The 26,966-nt window shown below is 32.7% G+C and overlaps 2 protein-coding genes across 2 annotated transcripts in view; both read left to right on the top strand.

Moving 5' to 3' along the window:
- Positions 1 to 85: 85 nt before the first annotated feature.
- On the top strand, positions 86 to 8,939 carry LOC111043832 (GATA zinc finger domain-containing protein 4-like). The gene is made up of 2 exons (XM_039430012.1): positions 86 to 759; positions 1,218 to 8,939. The coding sequence occupies exon 2, from the start codon at positions 2,462 to 2,464 to the stop codon at positions 4,139 to 4,141; it is 1,680 nt and encodes a 559-aa protein (XP_039285946.1). The 5' UTR covers positions 86 to 759; positions 1,218 to 2,461; the 3' UTR covers positions 4,142 to 8,939.
- Positions 8,940 to 12,834: 3,895 nt separating this feature from the next.
- Positions 12,835 to 26,966, top strand: part of LOC111045468 — a 45,619-nt gene continuing 31,487 nt past the window's right edge. Inside the window, exon 1 of the mRNA XM_039430190.1 lies at positions 12,835 to 13,133. Within this exon, the coding sequence (XP_039286124.1) occupies positions 13,064 to 13,133 (70 nt within the window). The 5' untranslated portion in view covers positions 12,835 to 13,063. The remainder of the gene's footprint in view (positions 13,134 to 26,966) is intronic.

The raw sequence follows: 26,966 nt of genomic DNA, 5'->3' as shown, positions 1-26,966 counted from the left end.
CTTATGTACTATCAAAGTTAAAGAAACCTTTTTGATACATTCTAGTATATTATATAGGATGATTTATTTTATATTATGAAGTGTGTAACAATTTTGGACATGATTATTTTTATCTTGTTTTTCTGTTATTTCGGTTCTAAATTCGATTGTATTATCAGCTTGTTTTTCTCAGTGAGACAAAGATGCACTTATGGGATCGAGCTGTACCCTTCGAATAATCTACTTTCTTGTTCTCTCCAGTTCTTTTTTGCTATTTTCTTTCTCCCTTTTTCTGTCCTTGTTGGTAGCTTTGAGTTTGCATTGCTCTTTCTCTCTAGTTTCTTTGTCTAATTTTGATAATTCCGTTTTGCTTACGTCACTGTCTTGTTTGCTACCCCGTCTTCAACGCTCGATGAACCATTCTGTCTCTGAATTTCGTGAGTGGAGGTTGTAAATTTAACTTTTTCCTTTGATTCCATTTTTATTTAGCTTATGCTAAATTTTTCTATTTATTACAATATGTAGTTGATCAGAGACAAATTTCATTCATCACAAGTTGTGATATTATTATTATTTTCTTTATTTTTTTTTATTTCCTTTTTAAATATGTAAATTTTCTTGTTTGTTATTAAAAAAAAAAAAAGAAAAGTAATCATGTCCGAAAATTTAATTGAGTATTCATTCTAGCTGGCCTAAGTTATGGCAATTTATTTATATTTGTTGAAAACCTCATTCATCACATATGTATCCATAGTAATTTCTACAATTTCCGCTGTACAGGTAAAGCATTATTTATTTATATACCTTACTTATTGTTTTATAAGTCAAGTCTGATCAGATTATAATTAAACCCAGCTTTCCTTAAATTTGTTTTTCAGCTCTAATTCTCGTAATTCAAAATGTTGGAAATATTTCTATGCTAGTTCATATAATAGTAAAATTAAATTAATAAATAAGTAAATATCAAATTATCTTTGTCACGCTGGTCAAATAAATAAATAAATAATTAAATAAAATTGTAAAGCCTTATTCAAGTTATAATTTTTCTTTTTAAAAAATCTCTTTTGGAAGCTTCACTTCGAGTATCTTGAATTATTTATCTTTAAACTATTATTGATGAATTTATTAAAGATCTTGTGTATTGTTGATTTTGTTAAGAAGAGCAAATTCTGTATTATTGATCTCTCCTTTAGTATTACAGTATTTATATATATTCTTTTCGTTTCTCTATTATTTAGCGGTCGTTGACTCATAGACTCATAGACTCGTAGTATCACAGGATGTCTTAGTTATGGCCATGGAAGCTGAATCCTTGCTGACCAACTCATCACAAGGAAACCAATATTTCCAGAAAAGATCTAAATTCGCCGTAAAAAGGATACTTCAAGAACTTCTTGTGCAGTGAAAAATTAATAAGTGAAAAATTTGAATAAAGTGTACGGAGGCCTCCTCACTTCAATACACCAGGTATTTACGAAACAACCAATATTAATTTATGGAAAATTCACAGGCAACTACTTCGCAAAAATAAATGGGACAGGATAATAAATAAATTTGTAATTACTTGATTTAAATTTTGTTTATTTTTTGGAAATTCTATTTATTTGATCTATTATGTATATTAAATTGCAAACATGATTACAATCTTATTGTTGATTATTGAATATGCCTAACAATCATCAATGACAAGTAATGAATGGGGTAAATCTTGAATTGTTGAGCTGTCATATCATTCAATTATAAATGTTGCTACTTAGAAGGGGTTGGAAATTAAATAAATGGAATATTTTAGTTAATATATTGAACTATATATTCAATTTATTGATTTAAATATTCGGAGGATTATTTCCTTCCCATCTCAAAGATTAATTTCAACTGCGGTAAACTGAGGTAACATTTCAACTGCGCCTTACTCTGCGAGGTTTGCTTGCAAACTCTTTCATTGATTTATCAATAATATTGAATGATGTGTGACGGTCTCGGCTGTTCTTATCCTTTCTTCTTTCATTGATGGTGGGGAGGATTCAGGTTAAAATTAAAATACAAAATCAAATATTATTCATCATAAATGATCTCGAATTATAAGTATTATATAATCATATTAATAATTTATTTAAGAAAATGATAATATGGGTTCACCGAATAAAGTAGCATCTATGGAATCTAAAATAATTAATTATTGGGATGTTAAAAAATCAGTTGAAGAGTGCTTCAATTTCAATTTGATTCCTATTAGAAAATTCAATCCTAATTTTGTTACTAAAGAGAATTTACTTTTCGAACTTGAAACATTGGGAGTACCTACAGATACAGTTATTGACAATGATGTAGACACTTTAAGGGGAAAGTATCGAGCATTAGTTAGCAATCCAGACCCAAAAATTGCACGAATTATTTACGATGATGAGTCTAGTAAAATTGCTATAAAAAAATCCTTGATTTATTGACAGGGGAAGATGAATACTTGGAGAAAATTCTTTCTATGAGTATTCCTGATAAAAAGGTAAACATTCATAAAGCGTTATCCATTTTTCTACATATTCTCAATCGAATTGTTCAATTATTAACTTATGCTAAAGAAGCAAATGACCAAAATCTAATTAAAGGTATTGATGAGTCTATTGTATTAGCTCAGGCTACTTTTACTAAATTGATCGACTTGTGTGAATGCTTTAGTAGATCTAGTTCGCCTCATTTTGAAAAACAAAGCAGTCTCAGTACACCCGATTCAAAAATGAATAATCCCACACACGATTCGAATACTAAACTTCATACTAATACAGTAAATCGCTTTATTGCGCAAATTCCTAGTACAAGTAATATGGAACAAAATGTTACTCAGTATTCACAAACAAATGTTACCAATCCTGATATTCAAGTTACTGATTTTGAAAATATAAATAATAGTAATACTGTCTCTATGGTAGAACAGGTACATGCTACAATAAATGAAAACTTGGGTAGGACTGTATTCGGTAGTGATTTCAATACTAATAGGGTAAACCTAGCAGCCAACTTGTCTTCACCTTTATTTGGTAATTTGTATAATAAATTATCAAATCCTATCGAAGGTCTGATGAAGGAACTTCCGAATACTGACGGATTGAATGTTGATAGTTTGTTGAAATTCATTGAAATATGTTTGAAAATAAAAGAACGATCGAACTTATTAGATCAGCAACTTTTCCATATCATTCACTCTTCTGTTGTAGGGCCTCTCGCCGATCGATTGAATTTAGCTATGAGTACAAATAAGAGTTTTGATGAATTTCATAAGGATATTCTGCAACATTTTATTCCGTCTAGATTGATTTCAATCATTGAAAGAGACCACTATTATCGTTTACAAAGGGCTGGTGAACCCTTGTCTGCTTACATTGTGTCAATCAAAGACGCTAATAAACTACTAAGATTAGAAAAATCTGAGGAAGACGTAGTCAATAATATTTGCTCAGGGTTGAATCCAGAGGAAAGAAATAGACTAGTTTTCCAATCCAAACCAACTAGTTTTAATGACTTAACTTCCATCTCAGTAGTATCTCAAAATATTCAATATGGGGATTTAGAAAGAAATAAATACAATTTTAATACTAATAAAAAGAATCAAAAATCTCCAATGAATGTTGAATTAGCTCAAAGACGTTGTTACAAATGCAACAAAGTAGGTCATCTAGCTCAGTCATGTAGATCCAACATGAATAATTCAAATTTCAGAGGTACAAGCAGTAATTCGAGAAATCATAATCAGAATCACCAAAGATCTAATAATAATTTCACTAGAGATCTATCTAAAATACGTTGCTTTAAATGTAATGAAAGTGGACATTATGCAAACTCTTGTGAAAATAAAAAAGCATGTCTAGCTGGGAAACAGTATAAAAAGAAAATATCCAGTAAAAGAAAATTTCAAAACACCAAATACAATCAAAAATTCAATAAAGAAAACGGAATTAATACCTTGAAATGTAGTGATACTTTTTCTAATGGTAAGAAGAAATCAATTCAATCAAAATATACTGGCAAAAATCAGAAAATGAAAAATAAAATAAAAAGAAAAAAGCAAAAGAAATTTAATCAGTTAAAGACTAGAGCTTTGATTAATAAAATCACTCCTTTAATAGTATGTGAGTTGGAAATAACTGTGTCAGTTCTATTGCATTGATTGATTCTGGTTCTGATTATAGTATCATTTCAAGGAAAGTTTTTACTGAAATATTACGGGATAATGGTAATCTGCTTATTCAAGAGGATATTCAGCATTGTGTTACTGCGAATAAAAGTAAATTACTGTTGAAAGAGTCAGTTCTATTAAAAATAAAAATTGAAAACTTCAGTTGGAAATTTCGTTTCTTTGTTCATGATGATTTGTCAATTCCTATTGTTTTAGGTTGTGATTTTATTCATTATTCCAAATTAGTTCCTGATTTATTCAATAATAGGTATTTCTTTGGATTTAAACCGCAATTCAAATTTTCTTTTGAAAAAAATCACAGGTTGGAATTACTAAAGAAAATGAATAGAATTGGTACTGATGTGGAATTGGACGATTTAAGCTCTTCGCAGAAAGTAGAATTAAACAAAGTATTAAATCAATTTGATGATGTTCTTACCCATAAACTAGGTAAATCGAACGTAATAGAATATGAAATTCGTCTGATAGACAATCAGCCCGTAAGGAAAGCTCCTTATCAGTTAAATCCGATAAGAATGGAAATCTTAAATAAAAAAATTCAAAAAATGTTAGATGATGGAATTATTGAGAAATCAACTTCTAATTATTCCAGCCCTTGTTTCTTAGTTCCTAAGAAAGATGGTGGCCATCGTGGTAGTAGTAGATTATAGAGCATTAAATAAAAAAATTGCATTAGATGCTACACCTTTGCCAAACATTGAGAGTACATTCCATTGGTTTAACGGTGCTAAGTTCTTTACTGTTCTTGATCTTACTGAAAGCTATTATCAATTGAAATTATCTCCATCTTCTAAGCACTTGACTACTTTTGCAACTCCAACTCAAACTTACTGTTATACTCGTGTACCGTTTGGTTTATCAATAGGTGCTCAAGCCTTATCTACTGCTTTGAATATTTTATTTGAAGGGATAAAATTCAAATTTGTAATAAATTATTTGGATGATATTGTGATTTATTCTGAAGATTTTGAGTCACATCTTGAGCACATTAAGATAGTGTTGTCCAAACTTAAACAAGGTGGGTTTACTGTAAAAAAGGAGAAAGCTAAATTTGCAAAAAAACAAATCTCCTTTCTAGGTAATTTAGTAAGTGAACATGGTATTACTATTGATCCAGCTCGGACAAATTCAATTCGTAATTACCCTAGACCAAAAAATGTCAAGGCTATCTCCAGATTCATAGGAATGGTAGGATATTTTCACAAATTCATTGAAAATTACGCTGAAATCGCCTCACCCCTCAACGAACTAAGAAAGAAGGATAAAAAATTTATTTGGGAAGATGTTCACGAGAAAGCTTTTCAGAAATTGAAAAATGCAATTATGAACCCTCCTGTCTTAATAACAGCTGATTTTAATAAACAGTTTGTGTTGCAAACTGATGGGAGCTCCTTATCAATTTCTGCGGTCCTTTCTCAATATGTTGATGGCATCCTAAAGCCTATTAGTTTTGCTTCCAAAAAGCTCACTCAACAAGAATGCAAATATTCTACATATGAATCGAATGCTATGCAGCAATTTTTGGCATGGAAAGATTTAAACTGTACTTACAACACACTAAATTCTTGTTGTTAACAGATAATAGTGCTTTAGCATGGATTTTAAAACAAGACAAGCAAATTGGTAGACTTAGTCGTTGGATACTTAGGCTTTTATCATTTCAGTTCACAACACAGCATGTAGCGGGAAAAGATAATTGCATAGCTGATGCTTTATCCAGAATGTACCATGATGACAGTGAATTGCCTGAAATTGATGTCAAAGATGAACATATAGAAGTAGAAAATAGTCTAAACTTAATAAACTCACTAAAAATTACCGATTTTCCACTAGTATTCACTGACATAAAACAACACCAAGAGAATGATCCTATTTTAGCGGATATAATAGAAAAGATTAATAATAATATTGATCAGTTTCCTTATAGTTTGTCTAAAGGAGTATTAGTGATAAAACTAAGAAACCAGGAAAAACAAAAAATAGTCATACCCAAACTTCTTGTTCCTTTAATCTTCAAATATTATCATGAAAGTATGATTGGTGCTCATTTAGGTATTGCTAAAACTATTTCAAAAATTCAAGAGAATTTCCACTGGGTTGATTTGAGGAAAGATATAATTTATTTAGTTAAATCTTGTACTCTTTGTGCAAAAAGTAAACCAGCTCAGGCTACCAATTACGGTTTTTTATCATCAAAAATACAGGAAAAACCTCTTGAGATGATACATATTGACTTAGTTGGTCCATTAGTACGCACATCACAGAATAACTGTTTTATTTTTAGTGCAATTGACGTTTTCAGTAAATTCTGTTGGTTAAAATGTTTGAGAAAAGCTAATTCTGAATCAGTAATTAGAGCATTGAAAGGTATTTTTGCGAATTTCTCTACTCCTAAACAAATTATTAGTGATAATGCATCAATTTTTAAATCAATCAAGTTTAAAAATTTCTGTTTTCAATTAGGAATTCGTCATAATACGACTTCACCTTTCTATCCTAAAGCAAACATAGTTGAAAGATTACATCGTAATTTGCGTAGCTCTCTCATTGCTTTTCATGCAAACTCACAGAATAAATGGGATGATACTGTAAATGATTGGTTAGCTTTAGCTTTTAATACTGCTGAACATGATAGCATTAAGTGCACCCCTTTTTCTCTGATGTTCCGTTATAAACCTAAAGAACCTCTTTTGAATATCTGGAATATTAATGAAATTTTACCTGATACTGCCGATGAGAACACTGTAGAAATTTGGCAAAAGGCTAAAGAGCAATTGATGAAAAGTCATAATTATAGAAAAACTCGCTATGATAGGAACCGTGTCCCTATTCCTTTTGCTATAGATGACCTTGTATGGGTCCGGACACATATTCTCAGTGATAAGGCCAACCAAATTTGTACAAAATTAAGCTTCCGGTATCGTGGCCCGCTAAAAATAAAAAGATGGTTATCTGATGTTACGGCTGAATTAGTTGACCCTATTACTAATCGCTTTGTTCAAAAGGCTCATGTCTCACAATTAAAGAAATATAATTCATAATTCCTTGTTTTGGATAATGTAGCCTGGTATTCATTCTTCCTTCTTATCTTTGAAGTAAAGGGTAACGGTTTCGTCTCTGTTGTTTCTTACTGAGAGATCGGCTCATTGATACTTTCTTCTTTGAGTTATTTGTAGGAAACTCACTATTATTCTGTAACGTTTCACTTCTGGTTAAATTGTGTTGCCTTTGGTTTAGGTGTTTCTGAAGAGTAAATAGTTGTTTTCTTTGGTGAAGCGCGCCACCTATTGAAATTTTAACTTTACTCACTTATTTAATTTCTTTATGGAATTGTGTAAAATATTGTACAAAAGAATCTATCTTAGCCTATAAATAGATAGAAATTTTATTGAGATCATATTATTAGATAGATTATTGAAATAGTTTATAGTTATAATTTTGCTTTAGTGTTAATGAATTTTTGATGAATAGTGGTGAATAGCAGTGTTTCTATTTCATCAGATTGTTGTAAATAAAGTAAGGGAATAAAGTGAATCAAAAGAAGAGTTTTGATAAATGATAAAATACTTGAAAATGTATATTATTATCACCTTAATTGGGTAATAGAGTAGAAAAATATTGGTTTCTGTATGTAAATAATGTCAAGTGATTTATCTTTCAAATTTTATCAAGAGTGTATGAATTTTGTTAGAATAAAAAAAAAGGATCAAAGATATATATATAAAAAAAGGGGTAGGCAAATGATCATTAGAGATGGAACATATTCTTTGGGACTGAGAACTGATTAATTTTCTTTTGAATTCTGAGTGTGGACGCATGTTCAGATATTTCTTTGTTTGAAAGACTTCAAGTTTTTGTTGGGAGTGGCCAATCCCTGCATTAATTTGTGGTCTAGTTTCTTCTGTTGTTAGATTCTAAATTTTTTTTTATTATTTCATTGGTTACTCAGCTATTGAGTAGGTTCCACCTCTGATCTTCATTGAATTTGTAATCAAGAGTTTTTATTTGATTTTTATTTGATGTTGAGTTTTGAATTAATAATTTTTCAAATAGATGATTTATTTCTTGGAATAATTCAACTCTAAGAGTGAATATTTCTCAACTCAAATTCTTATGAAGCATTCTTCTCTGATAAATTCTATATATATGTTAATTCAACTTAAAAATTATCTTAGCTAGCTCAAATTTTTTTTTAGAATGTAGCTTTCACACACTTGAGTGGAGGGAGTATGTAACAATTTTGGACATGATTATTTTTATCTTGTTTTTCTGTTATTTCGGTTCTAAATTCGATTGTATTATCAGCTTGTTTTTCTCAGTGAGACAAAGATGCACTTATGGGATCGAGCTGTACCCTTCGAATAATCTACTTTCTTGTTCTCTCCAGTTCTTTTTTGCTATTTTCTTTCTCCCTTTTTCTGTCCTTGTTGGTAGCTTTGAGTTTGCATTGCTCTTTCTCTCTAGTTTCTTTGTCTAATTTTGATAATTCCGTTTTGCTTACGTCACTGTCTTGTTTGCTACCCCGTCTTCAACGCTCGATGATCCATTCTGTCTCTGAATTTCGTGAGTGGAGGTTGTAAATTTAACTTTTTCCTTTGATTCCATTTTTATTTAGCTTATGCTAAATTTTTCTATTTATTACAATATGTAGTTGATCAGAGACAGATTTCATTCATCACAAGTTGTGATATTATTATTATTTTCTTTATTTTTTTTTATTTCCTTTTTAAATATGTAAATTTTCTTGTTTGTTATTAAAAAAAAAAAAGAAAAGTAATCATGTCCGAAAATTTAATTGAGTATTCATTCTAGCTGGCCTAAGTTATGGCAATTTATTTATATTTGTTGAAAACCTCATTCATCACATATGTATCCATAGTAATTTCTACAATTTCCGCTGTACAGGTAAAGCATTATTTATTTATATACTTTACTTATTGTTTTATAAGTCAAGTCTGATCAGATTATAATTATTCCCAGCTTTCCTTAAATTTGTTTTTCAACTCTAATTCTCGTAATTCAAAATGTTGGAAATATTTCTATGTAAGTTCATATAATAGTAAAATTAAATTAATAAATAAGTAAATATCAAATTATCTTTGTCACGCTGGTCAAATAAATAAATAAATAATTAAATAAAATTGTAAAGCCTTATTCAAGTTATAATTTTTCTTTTTAAAAAATCTCTTTTGGAAGCTTCACTTCGAGTATCTTGAATTATTTATCTTTAAACTATTATTGATGAATTTATTAAAGATCTTGTGTATTGTTGATTTTGTTAAGAAGAGCAAATTCTGTATTATTGATCTCTCCTTTAGTATTACAGTATTTATATATATTCTTTTCGTTTCTCTATTATTTAGCGGTCGTTGACTCGTAGACTCATAGACTCATAGACTCGTAGACTCGTAGACTCGTAGTATCACAGGATGTCTTAGTTATGGCCATGGAAGCTGAATCCTTGCTGACCAACTCATCACAAGGAAACCAATATTTCCAGAAAAGATCTAAATTCGCCGTAAAAAGGATACTTCAAGAACTTCTTGTGCAGTGAAAAATTAATAAGTGAAAAATTTGAATAAAGTGTACGGAGGCCTCCTCACTTCAATACACCAGGTATTTACGAAACAACCAATATTAATTTATGGAAAATTCACAGGCAACTACTTCGCAAAAATAAATGGGACAGGATAATAAATAAATTTGTAATTACTTGATTTAAATTTTGTTTATTTTTTTGGAAATTCTATTTATTTGATCTATTATGTATATTAAATTGCAAACATGATTACAATCTTATTGTTGATTATTGAATATGCCTAACAATCATCAATGACAAGTAATGAATGGGGTAAATCTTGAATTGTTGAGCTGTCATATCATTCAATTATAAATGTTGCTACTTAGAAGGGGTTGGAAATTAAATAAATGGAATATTTTAGTTAATATATTGAACTATATATTCAATTTATTGATTTAAATATTCGGAGGATTATTTCCTTCCCATCTCAAAGATTAATTTCAACTGCGGTAAACTGAGGTAACATTTCAAGTGTAAAAGCACAAGGTTATCTTATTTTTTCTCTCCCTATAATTTTGATGATGTACTTATATTGTATGAATAATTGATAATAAGAATGAATGATTCTGGAGGGTTAGCCTCTTGTAATTATAGTAAATGTGTATGATGATGATACAATGGAGAATGTTTGAAATAAGTTGTTCCTGATAAAATGAAAAATACATATTATTGTATTTCATTGATGAGTTGAGCCACTCATACAGATCAGAAAAATCACTCATCTTCAAATGCTCATAACTCAAGAATAGAAGTGAATTTCGCCAATGTGATGACATATTATTGGTCCCCTCGTCAAGTACTATCATTCATGAGAATTTGAGCAATTTTAATTTTTGACCATTTTTGCAAAATCCCATGATGTTTCATTTTATTCATGGATTTCATGAAAAATACAAACCTCCCAGATTTGCTTCATATTCGGGCTATCGGTAGAGGTTGACCTAACAAGTGTTGTGCTATAATATGAGAAGTTTTGCTACAATACAGGGCGAGTTATTCAATGAAACATAAAATCTTTCATCCACTCACAGATCAGAAAAAATCACTCATCTCCAAATGCTTATAACTCAATAATAGAAGTGAATTTCACCAATGTGAAGACATATTTATTATTGTTCCTCTAGTCAATAACAGGTCCTGTTGACCTGTAGGCCCAATATCTATAGAAAGACCTATAGATATTGACCTGTAGATCTATAGACTCAAGGTCTATAGAAATCTTAGGCTAGGCGTACACCAGTTAGTCAAGACAAGACACGTTTAGTCACAATACTTCACATTGTTGCTTACGACGCAACTCACACTGAATAGTCATTGCAATTAGACATGTCTTCATAAGCAACTATGTGAACTAAACGTGACTAAACGTGTCTTGTCTTGACTAACTGGTGTCTGGTGTGCCCTTGGTTTATAATACTGTACTGTGTATACAATCTCACCGTCCTGTAAGTTCACCGACCTGCAAATTGACCATCCTGCAATACTGTACGTTTACACTGCTGCGATCTGTAGTGGCGTTGAGAAAACTATGGCGACTATTGTAGACGAAGAGCTTTTGTTTCTCTACTGCAGGTCGCAGCAGCAGTAGATTGAAAGCAATAATTTTGCTTTCTCACTGAAGTTCTCGTTTGAGTTTTGTGCGAACATTGAGTTGGGTAGAAGAGCCTAGGCCGTGAGCGATTGTCATCAGAAGGGTCTTAACAGACCAAACTGAAAAAAGTGATGAATTTGCCTTGTATGATTTTCTTGATTCTTGGCTCTTGAAGATGATCGAACCAATCATCTTTCAAGTTTCTGATTATTCAGTTCACTTCTGATGATCCGTTTCATAATCGTGATGTCAAATATTATAATCTTGTAGTGTATATAGTCAGGTCCACGATAAAAAGTGTTTGATTATCAGTGGTATTGACTATTGTTTCTGATTTGATTTGTTGCCAGATCGTTTAACAATGTTAAAAGACAAAATATTTTGTGTTCACAAAGTGTTCATTCTAATTATGATTCATTATGGAAGATACTACTAATTCATTATGACAAATATAACTACGAATATTGATTATTCATAATATATGAATGAATATTAACTATTTATAACAGTATATTAACTGTTCATTCTCGTTTGAAATAATCAATTATATTTTATTAGACAAGAAATTATATTCTCATTATGATACTAATAATTCATTAGAAAAATATAATTTCTTGCTTACTAATAATTTTAAACGAGAATGAACAGTAAATATTACATCAATAAACCTATATAATAATTTGAGACTTTACCCTCCAACAAAAGAAATTATAGCTCTGCCAAACTGTGTAAATTTGCAACTTTCTCAAATTTATAATTGAACCACAGAATTTTTAGATCATCCCCGATTTTCCAGTACTGCCGAAAAAGTTTCAGGGTTGAAGGATTAAAAGAAAATTTATATTTTTTGTAAAATTGAAAAAATCATGATTGTTTTTCTTTTTAATATCACTTCTATTATTTTAGTAGGACTTGGAACTTCAGTTTATGTTTAGCTTGATAATGTGCAACACAACCACGAAACATGTCGCCACTATAAAATAGGAGTGTTAATATTTTTTTATAAAAAAAGTATTTTTAACTGTTGAATTACTCCATCATACGAATACCATGCTTTTTTATTTTGTCAATTTGTATTTTTTCTATATTAATGAGAATAAAAATTACACAATATTCAATTCACATCATACTAGTGATTGCATAGGAGGGTTCCCTTCTATACCAGTAAAGATAATGTAAATTAAATGCCATAAGATTTCTGCTCTGTTACTGTCATCAAACAAGAAAGAGTCGAGAGTTGTTAAACGGAATCTTTTCTCTATGTTATCATATTGTATTAACTACTTATATTCTATCATAGATGTACTCTGACGGTATCTTTTCCCCTGTGGCCGAACTATCAAAAGTGGTACTGTATCATACTGTATTGATACTGTATCTTGCTCATTCTGTAGCATTGTGAGCATTCTCTCAGTACACCTTCTGCCGGGCTAGCCTTTGACAGCCACCCCCACCTGTTGCTTCAGATGCTTTCCCAGTTTTCTGTTTTCATTTCAGTTTTCAATTCAAAGTAGTGCCGAGTGCCGATCAGCAGTCGTGGTTCTATCATCTTCTATATATTGCGTATATTTCTAATTTAGTTATTGATGTTGTTTGTAGTTGCGCGTGCCATAATAATTTAACAAATAAGACGGGATGAGGACTGGTGATTGATAAAATTTTTCAAAAAATTAATTACGGTATCTCTAGGTGCCGGTCTGGTGAGTGGTAGAGCATCATAATGTTTCAGCCAGTGAAATTCAATTCTATAGTGTTGGTTCTGATAGTTGGGCTGCAACTGGATGCAAGTGGTGAGTTACATTATAAAGAATATACTTATCATATCAATTTTAAGTATTGCGCATGCGCACATCACTACGGCGTCAGAGCGTCGACGACGATTTCAACAAATCAACCATAGCTTAGAAATTCTCCTGCTCTCGTCGCCGGCATGCGATTCGCATGGATGTGCGAAAGGCTATATCCTATATTCTATAGAAATATTGCTTGTCTATACAAGTTCTCTCATCATTTTACATGCTGTTTTCCATTTACAATTTCACAATTAACATCATTAACATTATTTATTATTCACTGTTTTGAACGTTCTACAAAATTGGAGATTAATAATCGGTTCTGTAGGAATGATTCTTCCAAACTTAATATTAAAGCATTTCTATCAATTCATTCTGCTCATGCATACCATCAACATTCCCGGCTTATCATATTTTTCGCTTTTCTCATTATCATTTTCTGTGATTTCTATTATTTTATTGACATTTTTTTTCAGATTTTTTATCTTCATTATCATTTATCTGTTCTAATTTTCATGCACAACAACTGAGAATCCACCTCACAAGGTAGTTAAGATAGTGGAGTAAACAGTTCTAAAACATATACAATCTCTGAAACATATAATCATAGACAAGAAAATCTGTGATAATTATCTTTAGTAGGTCAGAAAGGTGGGTGATCCTGGGTCATACTATACTATTTATCTCATACTATGGTAGTATCTGGTACTATGTGATACTAGGTCCTATGTATCACGAGAAAGATCCCATTTGAAAACCATTGCCGACAATAAAAATCAGGGACCTTCTCGTGATGTGCAAGATGCTCAATAATCCAAGGAAATCTGAGTTGAAATATTTTTTCAATCATTATCACCACATCCAATATAGAACAGTCGCTGAAATGACATACTATTTTCTTGTAAATAGCATCACATTACTTCCAAATCAGGAAAAATATACTCGAAAATCAAATCGCAACAAAACCTCAAGCATTCCACTCATAGCAGCAATTCTTCGTCTATCTTGCCTAGATGCCTTTTCAGGAAGATCTTATCTTGAAATTCATAGCGTTGTAACACAGAAGAAGGGAATACTTCTTCCTTATTCAGTATCATAGTTCCTTAGTCCTCAGCAAAGCCTAAATAGTTTCTTACTCCGTGATTATAATAAGATTATAAGTGAAGCTTTTACTCTAGAAATAGAATGAGTATTTTATCGTATTGTCTTTCATCTTTCTGAAGGTAATTTTAGTTTTTACATTCAAGAGCCAAGGTGCTTCCTGAAACAGAAATCATTATTTCTCGACGCAGAACTATATTATGATTGCTACTAGTTTAGCCTTGAAATATGTGATAATTCACCAGTTATATACAGACTCAGATGACAAAATTTGACATACTAGAAGACATAGGATTGACAGTGATATCCGAGGCTATCTACATCGTCTCTATATGCAATCAACATCCGAATGGATTCATAACCGGTTTTCAAGATTGAATCACAATCCATAGTTCAGAAGTTTTTTTTTCTCTAGAAAAATATGTTTCAACCGTACATTGGTTGATATTAATATTTTCACAGTAGTAGGTTTTTTTTGGTTCGTGTTTAAAAATTTCTCTAATAAGTGATTATTTTCTATTTTAAAAATAACTGAGTGTTTATTATTATTATTTGGATCATCTAAATTCAAAAGAATGGTTTGTATGAATATTTTTGGACTGAAAATTCTGTGGAAATCTAGAAGACTTAACCTCATTTTGGACTTTTAATGTTACCTAAATTTGGGAGAGAAATAGTACAAGGTATTCTTAGTTTTTCTCTCCCGATCTGTGCTCCATTGTAAAAAGAATAAATAAAGTTCACAAATTTGGATAGTACTCATATTCACATTCATCTATTGAATTTTCTGCTGAGCATGATGACCACATGAGCTTTACGCTTTTGTGAGGGGAATGAAATGGTTTATCATGAGATATGAGTGGACCAAAAAGTTTTGGTGGGATCCGAACCACCGGGAAGCGATTTTTAAACTCTCAAATGATATTTAGAGGTAACTGCTCTAGAAGTGGTCACCCTATCAATGGTACCAGACGCAAGAATCTTAACTATCTAATAGAAAGCTTATAAGTGCGACCACGGAGACAACCACTTCCTAACAATCTCAACAAGTGATAAAAAATGTTAAATGGAATGATGTACATTGTAACTTGAGTCTGGAGTCAATAAAGTGATGAAGTTGTCCAATTAGTAGTAGAGTAGATTATTATATAAGCCACCTACTCTAGTACATGGGTTTCCCATAGTTGAGTAATTTCCAATAGAATTAAATTCCTAATATATTTTTATAGACCTATTGTATTGTATTTTAGATATTTTGTACTTTATTAAGTTTTCAATTGCTTGTTTGTATTTTTTTTAAGGAAATAAATGTATTTAATATATTTATTTATTATTATATATCGTCCTTCTGTTGTACAGGGTGTTTCAGAGAAACACCAAATTTTGAAAGTTAAATAATTTCAAGAAAAACAAATATTTGAATAAAGTTTTCCATATCATTCAATAGTAAAAATAATGCAATTTTAGAATAAATAATACTGTAACATTTATTTTTTGAAGATGACATCTAGCACATATTATGTTCCTTTTCTACGCAAAAATTCCTGTAGTCTCTTCATCACATTGTCCATGGTTTGACGTAACATTACAACTGGAATTTGAAATCGCTTCTCGAATCATGGCTTTTAATTGGCCAATTTCAAATTTCAAATTCCAGTTGTAATGTTGCGTCAAACAATGTGATGAAGAGACTACAGGAATTTTTGCGTAGAAAAGGAACATAATATGTGCAAGATGTCATCTTCAAAAAATAAATGTTACAGTATTATTTCTTCTAAAATGGCATTATTTTCGCGATTTCAAATTCCAGTTGTAATGTTGCGTCAAACAATGTGATGAAGAGACTACAGGAATTTTTGCGTAGAAAAGGAACATAATATGTGCTAGATGTCATCTTCAAAAAATAAATGTTACAGTATTATTTATTCTAAAATGGCATTATTTTCACCATTCAATGATATGAAAAACTTTATTTAAAGATTTGTTTTGCTTGAAATTATTTAACTTTCAAAATTTCCCGTTTCTCTGAAACAGCATTGTGTTCATACATAATCATAGAGAAAAGATATCATTCGTCTTTGTTAATCTATAATACAGAGTGGCCACGAAAAACATTTACATTTTAAAAATAACAAAACAATATTCATTTTTCAAGATACTATTCATTCAACTCAAGTAGAATAGTTATTGGTGTTGTGTAAATGGCATAATATGCCATTTACCTCACGTGGAGAAAATAATGTCAGGAAGGAGACGTCCTTCTTCCCTGACGCATTTTCAATTCTGTCCACGCTGTTTGCATTGTATCCTCTGCCACCTCCATGGCGGAACTTGACATGTGTCATTTTATTTTTAGGGAACATTTGAAAGAACAAGTTTATTGACATGAACCCCGTACTTTAGATGACTTGAAAGCGGCGATACGTACTGAGGTGGCGTAGATCACTACACAGAGTATGGAAGAGATGCATAATAAGAAAAAGAATTGACATAGTATACATGTACGGGATAGGAAATACAAGAATGACACATCATCACGTCTCAACTACTGAACTGATTAACTTGAAATTTTTCATATAGATTCATTATTTACCGAGGATGGTTATAGGCCTATTTTCAGTTCTTCAACATTTCAATTCGTCGAGTTTTCAGTTTGTCTAGATACAATCTATTCCTGCTTTAAACAGACCATTGCGGAGCACGGGTTACCAGCTAATAAGCATAGCATTATCTGATTAGGAGCTTACAGCGTGTGTTCAAGTCTCTGCACAGTTTGAGGTTGAGGAAGGACCTAGTTGTGAAAAATGAAATATTGTAAACCGCGTAACCCTTTCGAGAAATATAGAAGTATATTGCCAAGCAAGGTCACATTGCGTGAGCACGATCACGCCCACCAATACAAACAAATGTTGCTTTGTAAGTTGAAGCTGTAATATCGATATCCATAGACGACAGACGACCAGGATTTCAAGTCAGACGCGTGGCTTGTCCAGACCCGGCGGCGGTCGGCAGGGCGGAGGCAACAACCAGTCCACTTTTCCAACCTAAACTGAATCGGTTTTTGTGCAAGATCGTGATCCAACACAAATGTTTACCACTTTAAACAAACTGATTGGCTTCACTTCTAATAGTGCAGAGATGTAGATAGTGAACTCCACAAAGCTTCCATTATAATGGGCACGTCAATTTGACTGGAAGGTCACGCGTGCTTTGGCAGCAGTCAGTGAGAGGTTTCAAGTTGTTCGTTCTAGTCGTTGTTATCATCATGCTTATGAAGCACATAATGAGCTTCCATATCAATTCTTTCCTACTTAGTACAAATCTACTGATCTTTCATTGATCGTTTCTATTTATTATTTATTCAATTAATTAATTTCTATTCATTTATGAGCTGATATAACCTACGCTCTGCAAGGGTCTGTGAAATACACAAATTGAATACATTTATTCTAATTATTAGAATAGGAATTAATTGATTGATAAAAGAGAGATAAAAGAATATGTAACGAAAATAAAACTCAAAATAAAATAATATAAAAGAATAAGTAGTATCTTCTCTTCTCTCTGATAAAAATTAAAACAGTCTTATAACCATCCTCGGTTATTGAAAATCTTTTTATGCGAAATAATCAATTCAGAAGTTCAGAAGTGATGATGCGTCAAACACGTATTTCGTATCCCGTACTTGTTATTATATGGGATACTAGCCGTCAGGCTCGCTTCGCTCGCCAGATCCGTCTAGCCAGGGGGCTCCGCCCCCTGGACCCCCGACTGGATCGTCCAAGAATGAGATCAGCAGGCTCGCTTCGCTCGCCTGCATTTTCCAATTGAGCATTTTTATCATATGTTAGGACAATCCAGTCGGGGGTCCAGACTAAACGTCTGGCTAAACGGATATGGCGAGCGAAGCGAGCCTGACGGCTAGTAATATAATATTCCCAGGATTGAAGTAGCAGTGCCCAATCAATAAATTTTTCCGCTATAAATGCATTTAAATCTTCAACTTGGTGCCAACCTAACAAAGTCAACTCAACTTAATTTCAACCTGACAAAATTATTAAATTTAGTTGCCAGTTAAAACAACTGTTTCGAAGAGGTACTCTATCTAGATTATAGTTCTGTAGTAACATATGATATGGAAATTTCAATTATAATTAAAAGATTGAGAGAAGAAAAATATACATGCTAAAAGACGAACTTTAAACCTTTAAAAACAACCCTTAGAGTTAAAATATTGCCAAAAGATTTCTTAGTGCGCCTCTAAAGGGCCAACTGAACATACCTACCAAATTTGAACGTTTTTGGTCCGGTAGATTTTTAGTTCTGTGAGTGAGTGAGTGAGTGAGTGAGTGAGTCAGTCAGTCAGTCAGTGAGTGAGTGAGTGCCATTTCGCTTTTATATACATAACAAGATTATAAATTTAAAAACATAAAAAATATTGAAAGGGAAATGGAAATATCCCGTATCCAGAACCTTGATTCAGGTTGGGGCAAAAATTGGAATAGCTGAGAACAAAATGTGAAATATACTACAATGACTTTTGATGACATCATTTATAATTTTATTGCATAGAATACATTACTAGAGGTATAACTGAAGAAATTTATACTTTGAACTTCAATGATTCTTAGAGAATTTAATACTTTGTATATCAATGATTACAACGATTCTTGATAACGTCATATACTGTTATCACATACAATACATTGCTGGAAATTTTGTATTACTAGAAATTTGGATACTTTGTACTTCAATGTGAGTTGAACGAACCCGTTTATTTTATTCAACTCACTCACATTGAGAGGAAGAGGAAACTCAACTATCGTCATACGGCTACGAGGAAAATGTGAGCATGTGAGATGTGAGCCTAGGAAGATTTATTCAATACATTGCATATTGAAAGTGAACAATCAAATTTAATATATCAAGCTTTGCTATGGGGAGGAGAGGGGTCGGCAGAAGAAGATTTTTATGGCTGAAAAATTTGAGAGCCTGGTTCTCCATGAACACCGCGGAGTTGTTTCGTGCAGCTGTGGATAGGATGAAACTAGCCACCAACGTCTGGAAGCGAACAGGTACATGAAGAAGAAGAAGAAGAAGAATAAGAATAAGAAGAAGAAGAAGAAGAAGAAGAAGAAGAAGAAGAAGAAGAAGAAGAAGAAGAAGAAGAAGAAGAAGAAGAAGAAGAAGAAGAAGAAGAAGAGAAGAAGAAGAAGAAGAGAAGAAGAAGAAGAAGAAGAAGAAGAAGCTTTGTTATTGAATAAACCAAATTTCCAGTCCGAACTCAAATGTTAATTTATCTTTGAATTTTTTTGTAATATTTTTGGTTCGTTTTTGTGATATTATGTAGGCTAGAAGTATTTTTGGCTATCAGATGCGCACTTGGAGAAGACAATAAGAGAAAGTGAGAGTTTATTGATGCAATAGACGGCCAAAGTGAGAGAAGGCATGTGCTTACGACACGCGCTGCGTTGCTCAACATACCACCAATACAACAAATAATACCTACAGAGACCCGCCCGACATCCATCACTGATGAGAGTGTCACAGTGAACACCCTTCCGACAAGAACTTTGTTTTGCCACAGTTTTCAGTTATTTCCAATGTTCATCAGGAATGAATTTATACGAAAATATGCTTGATTAGATGGTCAAACCTAAAATTAATTGTTAAATTTTTAGTCTACCTTATTATTATTATTATTATTAAATTTTTAGTCTCTTTACCACCCAACCTTGAAATAACCTGATAAGATAGTACACAGAAATCGATATAACGGCACGGATCATTTTAATGAATGTCATTCATCTCAAATTGAATATTGGATCTTTTGCATCAGAACTGCAAACTACACCTTCAGTTAATCCGATATTAGAGTTTCATTGATTCAAGTGGACATTTTATACCAAATGAGGGTCAGGGAACATTGATTTTCCATTCAAGTATGCTTAGGGCCGTATGCACCATATCAATCTAAACAGAGACTGATCAGCTGTTGTTTCAAACCTGGAATGTAGCAAAGTTAGACAAGGCCTAGAGTAGTTAGACAACGTTAGTATATTTTGCCTACTCTGTACTAGAGAGTACTTCACGGCTGCAGTTCCCCCACTCCAACTGCATGTCAACTTAAATACAATAGATGAGTGACCAACCTCCTGTCTACTAAGGGTGGGCACACACCAGTTAGTCAAGACAAGACAAGACACGTTTAGTCACAATACTTCACATAGTTGCTTATGAAGACATGCCTAATTGCAATGACTATTCGGTTTATATTACTTCAAAAGCAACTATGTGAAGCATTGTGACTAATCGTGACTAGTCTTGTCTTGACTAACTGGTGACACCCTTAGTAGACAGGAGGTTGGTCACTCATCTATTGTATTTAAGTTGACATGCAGTTGGAGTGGGGGAACTGCAGCCGTGACGTACTCTGTAGTAGGATCAATTATTGTCTACAGATCAATTATTTGCCTACAGATTAGGCAAATCTATCTACTAACGTTGGGAATGTAGCACCTTGTGAAGATCCTACATATTTTTAGCGTTAAACAAAGACGGTTTCTATGAGCAGTAATGCAGTTTAGACCCGTATGCAGATGCTCGGTTACAACATGAAAATTGTCTTTTTTACAACATAAAAATCCAATGAGTCATCGAATCTAATGAATTAATAGGCTCTAACCAGGCGTCTCAAGAAGCCTGATTACAGCCGCGCATCACGAGACGCCGCTGTCAATCTCAATTCCTGGAATTGCACCTCTAATCTATCTATTTTGGTTTTGGATATTATTGTATTCAATTTTGTTGTCTTGTAATATTTTATAGTTCCTTAAGTTCGTTAGCCTTTAGCACTCTCATATTATGATGTAGTGTAATGTATGAATAAATACATATACAATATTTCATAATTATATGATAGGAAGTTTTCAGTACGGTACACGTTATCCGCCCGCTAACCTCAAGTGGAGTGCAACTTGAAATAATTTGAATTTGAAGGAAACAGATAAAATTTGAATTAATAATACAATCTCTACAAAACAACACTACAATCTAAACAAGATTTGTAGAATTTATGTAAAGATCTTCGACGTTTCATTTGATAATTAATATCTCCTACGACTTATTTACAAATTCATCCATTTGTTTGAATAATTTAAATTATTTTTCCATTTATTTATTATTCATTCATAAGGATATGAATAAATAAACATATTCATAATGACATACTGAAAAATATTCATCGAATGAAATTTTTCGCATAAAATAAAGAAAAATTTATCTTGATTACTGTGATATATGTCAACTGCCGACACTCTATCATGTATTGGCCTTTAGGTTTTATTATCATTGGGTTATAGAGAAGGCTGTGGAATGGATTATGCAACTAAGAATTGACCACTTTCTACAAGAAGAGTTAGCGGTAGTTTCCCTATCACACCACGTCGAGTCAACAAAACCCACCAAATAAAAGTGCCACTTCATACTACATTCTCATGCAATCTGAAAGCCTGTATCTGAAGAGATGGAAAGGACACATACAATTTTCCTACACTCTCAACACGATTTGTAGAATTTATGCAAAGATCTTCGACGTTTTATACTCTGTAATGGATATTGATTCAAAGAAAAGATTGAGAACGTTATAAGGACTGTTGATTAAAATTATATTCATAAGGACAGTAATTATAGCAAATTGAACCTTACAGCAAGTACTTGAGTTCGGATTGTATGAAGTTCAATAATAATATTGCAATATTCAGATTCAATCAAGCTTCTTGGCAATAGTCAAGCTTACAATAAAAACTTTGATTGATATACGTAAGAGATACATTGGAACAGATGTTATTGGTAGGACGAGGTAAATATGGACGGGACAAGCCTAATCCATAATGACCATTTTGATGTTAGTACCATGAAAATAAATTCAAGATCAGAAAAACCTTTAGATAAAGATTATTGATTAGAAATCTAAAGAGAATCAGTTGGAGGTGAGGCTCCAATACGCTTCTTCTAGCGCTCTAATCTTCTGGCACTACTGGAAACTTTGAGGTTTATATAGTTTACTTTGTTACCTAGAAATTTCGAATGAATCTGATGAATAGCAAAGAACCATTCTATCTATCAGATAGATCTATCTATCAGAACACTTGGTCCTAAATTTGAAATTTTAAAACCCCATGAGAATCAATAAAAGTTATTCCATTTCAACTGTTCTAGTTAAATATTTAAGTGTATATTATGTCGTTGGATTGCATTGAGAACAATAGATAAAGAGTGGATAAATAGATCAATAGATGATAGATAAATACATAAATATAGTAGGTTTTGAGAACTCCCTTCCAAAGAGATAATCATAATATGATAGTTTGTTAGTCCTAAACCAGCCTAATAAAGACTTTTTTTCATTTCATTTCCAAAGAGCTAGAAGCTGGAGGTGTAGCAGTTCATAGATTTAGAGAGCCCGATGGATCAATTACTTGCCCCATGTTTGACAATAGATTCTGGTTGTATCGGCTTAAGATATCTTTATAGATGTATCTATCAAAGATCCAGGCTAATTCCTGCGACTAAACCAATACCTAATGAATTTTTATTTATTGGATGGAGCAAATAATACAATAGTTAGAAAAGAAAAATCAGGCTATTTCAATATTTTATTCAGTTCACTTTTCAGAATTTATTGTCCTCTTTTGCTTCTCAATGAACATGGCGAAACCTCTACAGTTTATAAACAATGTAGAGAGTACCGGTATTGAAAAAACCAGGAAGGTGTTAGAGTTTGTGAAAGCAAAACATTAAGTTGAAGTAGATAGTTTGGATTTGGACCAATGCAAGGATTGTAGTCGAGCAGTTGGTTATTAACATAATCGTGATGGATTAGAAACAAGAACAAGGAAGGGGATTGGGGGGGGGGGGCTAGCTATTTAGTTCTCAAAGGTTCTATTGTTTGGTGAGGATTTATGAGAGGAAAATTAGCGAAGGTTGCTGAGCGTAGAAGGTCAAATTGAATAGTAGTTAAATTTCTGATTGGCGGTCCATTAGTCGTAAAGGTTCTGGCAAAAGATTAATACAGACAGTATGGGAGTGCGGGGCGAAACAAGAAGCGCCTGCTACCCAAGTATATTATCAAGTTGAATTCAGGCTACAAATATCATACGAAGAAGGTAATGTGCTGCTACAAGTAATTGACTAGTTCAGTGCAGTTACATACATAACGTAAAAGCCTTGAGAAAAATATTTTTTCAAGCCGATTAGAAAAACTTTATACCAGGAGAATTGTAAACCCTAAAGATGCAAAAGGGAAACATAAAACCAGTTTGAGTACTGGTAGGTCTATACTTGAAGCACCACTTGCACCATCTCTTGAGATGCTGTCCAAGCCCCAAAATCATTCCAGACATTTTTTACATGTGTTTTTTTGAAAATCAGATATTTTTGTCTTTATCCCCGCCCCCTTTGTGTTTTTCTGCATAATCGATCACACATGGGGTATATGACCAGTAAATCTATGGATTGCTCCAGTTTTTACCCTTGAAAATCAGTATTTGACCTTGAAGTTCACAATATTTTGTGATTTTTGGGGTGAATGACTTCTTAATTTCGTACACTTTTTTGAACTTTGTGCCCAAGCAAAACTCAGAAATTCAACAGATGGCCGATTTGAAGCTTCCCCCACTCCATCGATTCTGATGCTAGCCACGCCCCCTCACCCATTCATGCACATGAAACAGGTGGTTATTTCGAAAATAAATTTTTGTGTCTGTCTCTGCCCCCATGGAACTTTTTTGGATTTTGCGGGCTGGGATGCTTGGAGCACCACTTGCTCCATCTCTTGAGATGCTGACCTTGCCCTAAAATCATTCATTAAAAAAAAGGTAAAATCAGGCATTTTTACAGGTGTTTTTGAAAATCAGATATTTGTCTTCATCCTCGCCCCCTTTGTGTTTTTCTGCCTGATCAATCACATATGGGGTCAATCTATGGATTGCTCCAGTTTTTACCCTTGAAAATCAGAAACCGAGCTGTGTGGGACAGCCAAAAGTGAAGTTATTCAGAATTTAGATTAGAGAGCCCAAGGAGGAGTACTGTCCTTCTAACTCTGTAGTATCTTAGGTTTAGTGAAAAATAGCTCATTAGTCTCAATACTAGATTCTCTTTTTGTGTTGAGAAAATTTTTTCAGATTTTCACCGTAATTCCAACAGAGGCAATTACAATCCTATACTATTAAACGAGCAACTTCTGTTTATATGTTTGGATGTTTAGATGTTTATATGTTTGTATTTCACCGGATCTCGAAAACGACTCTAACGATTCTCACGAAATTCAGAACATAGTAGTTTCATAATATTCGATTGCACTAGGTCTCATCCCTGGGAAAACTCGCTGAAGGACATTAAAAGGATAATTATTATTCATCCTTGGAAAAACAGCTGATAATAATTATTTCGTCGTCTGTTGGTGATGGAAGTGAATGAGCGAGTTCATGTGTGTGGGACTGTGTCAAAATTATGACTCAGCTGTTGAACTTTTGTAATCATTCAATCAGGTACTTAGTGCCGGTTGCAAAAAAGCCGGGTTATATTCAATCCTGATTAATTCCAGTAGATCCATCTTTTTGAAATGGTCTTCTCTGATTTAGTTCACGTGAAGTTAATCAGGATTAAAATTTAACCGGCTTTTGTGCAACTGGGCCTTTGTGAGGGAAATTTTTGTATTCCTCTAGGAATTAATTTCAATTTACTGTGATTAGATAGAACATTTCTGTATGAATGTTATTATAATTTCTTCTTTCGTAATACAGGTTTTATGCTTTTGTTCTCCAGAGCGAAGCTCGGTCCCCGATATTAGGTAATATTAATTTTAGAACTTCGATGCTCTCACATCTCAATAAGAGAGTAGGAAAGCGTTTAGAAGAGAAGGTTGCCCTTCACGAGAAGCACACACAATCAAGATTTTTCTATTGAAAATCACCCAGAAAGTAAAGAATGTTACATTCTATTCTCTCTGGTATCATCCGCGTAAACAAGTAAACTGAAAATCGCTTCAGAAGCAGACTGAATCAGATAGATATCCCGCTGCGCACCATTTGATGGTGAGGGAGTCATGGAATCCTGTACGGATCTGACCGGCCAGTTCTGTAATAGAAGTCACTTTCACTCCTGTTAGCATAAATATGTTGTTACCTAAAGATTCAGCCTTCTATACGCACACATACAAGTATCATTATATAGATTTTGCCTTTAGGTGGGCCTATTCATCACTTCGCTCTCTCAATAGCATTCTGATGCGTTAGATCATTCATGATGTGACATATTCGAGATGTGACATGATCATGTGACAAGAGGAAAATAATGTCATCGATGTTTTGTGACGATTGGTTTATTCTATACAATGAACCTTCTTCAAACCTTTCAACAATAATGCCTGGTTTTCACTAGGCCTAGTAGAGTTAGTGGTCGAGTAACTGGCATACTAACTCTACCGAGCTAACTCTACTCTACTTACTTGGTCGAGTAACTGTTTTCACTACAATTGAGAATAGTTGGTAAAGTGTGTTGTCTAGTGAACAGAACTAACCTTAAAATGTCAATACTTTTTTCTATGTGTTTAAACACGACATGCAGTCAAATATTAAGGAAATGATTGAAATTTTTACTTACTGCCTGAAGTGCTTTCGAAGTTTTTAATCATTTCCTTAATATTTGACTGCATGTCATGTTTAAGCTCGGAATGGATCAAGAAACCATCACATTTTAATAAATTAACACTTAAACACTTTTTTATTATTAAAAATTGTTATCATTATTACTTTGCTTAGTATTATCACTAATCTTGTTAATTTACTGTATACTTCTAAAAGTTTGTACCTTTGTTAACTTTATTACTGTTATTATTTTGTGATTATGTCTGTAAAATTATTTGGCAAATAAATGTCAATTTCAATTTTTAATAAATAACAATACTTCTTAAATTTGATAGCCTACGGCACGACTCCACTCTCGAGACTGTTTTAATTGGCATAGTAGTGGTAGAGTAGAGTGAGAAGCGGTGGTGGGGGAAGGCAAGTGGTAGAGTTCTGTCCCACGGTGCTATCCCACTCTACTCTTCTAAAAACTAGTACTCTACCATGACTCTATTCTACCATGAACGTTTCCATTGGGAGAGTTCACAAGATAGAAGGTCTTGACCAGGAAACTCTAAAGGTGCGTACAGATATACGCGCCGCTAACATGAGCAAGTCACTTTTAATCAGCTGATGCCAAGCTTTTTATATCTGTATCTTACCGTTTCTGTAAAAATACAGATATAGTCAGCTGATTAAAAGTGAATTGCTCATGTTCGCGGCGCGTATATCTGTACCTTTACACTAACTCTACTTATGAAAACCAAGCTCAAGAGATTATTTTACTAGTAAGATCAGAAATTGGGTTCCAGGCTCATTGAAAGCTATCAAGTTATAACTAAAAAAGTGGTAATTTATCAGTATCAGAATTCTAAGTAATCGAGAAAGTGAAATAAATGAAGTTGTGCTTGATAAAATGCTGGTAAAGTCCTTCTTTAAATTATTAAAGTGAATGCTAGTAAATGCTTCTTCCATCAATTACTACCCGCTAACGTGGTAACTTAGATTTTAAATAAAATTACTCGCATTTACATTTGACATTTTGCAAGTGTTGTACATAATTATTCTATAATTCAACGTTATATTGAATAGAAGAGAAGTA

Source organism: Nilaparvata lugens, chromosome 1 (genome assembly GCF_014356525.2).
Source record: "Nilaparvata lugens isolate BPH chromosome 1, ASM1435652v1, whole genome shotgun sequence".
NCBI lineage: Eukaryota > Metazoa > Arthropoda > Insecta > Hemiptera > Delphacidae > Nilaparvata > Nilaparvata lugens.
Note: the sequence above shows the minus strand (reverse complement) of the source record. Positions and strands in the feature narration are given on the sequence as shown.

Coding starts and splice junctions, on each gene's coding strand:
- LOC111043832 (XM_039430012.1), top strand. CDS start 2,462: ATGAGTATTCCTGATAAAAAGGTAAACATTCATAAAGCGTTATCCATT.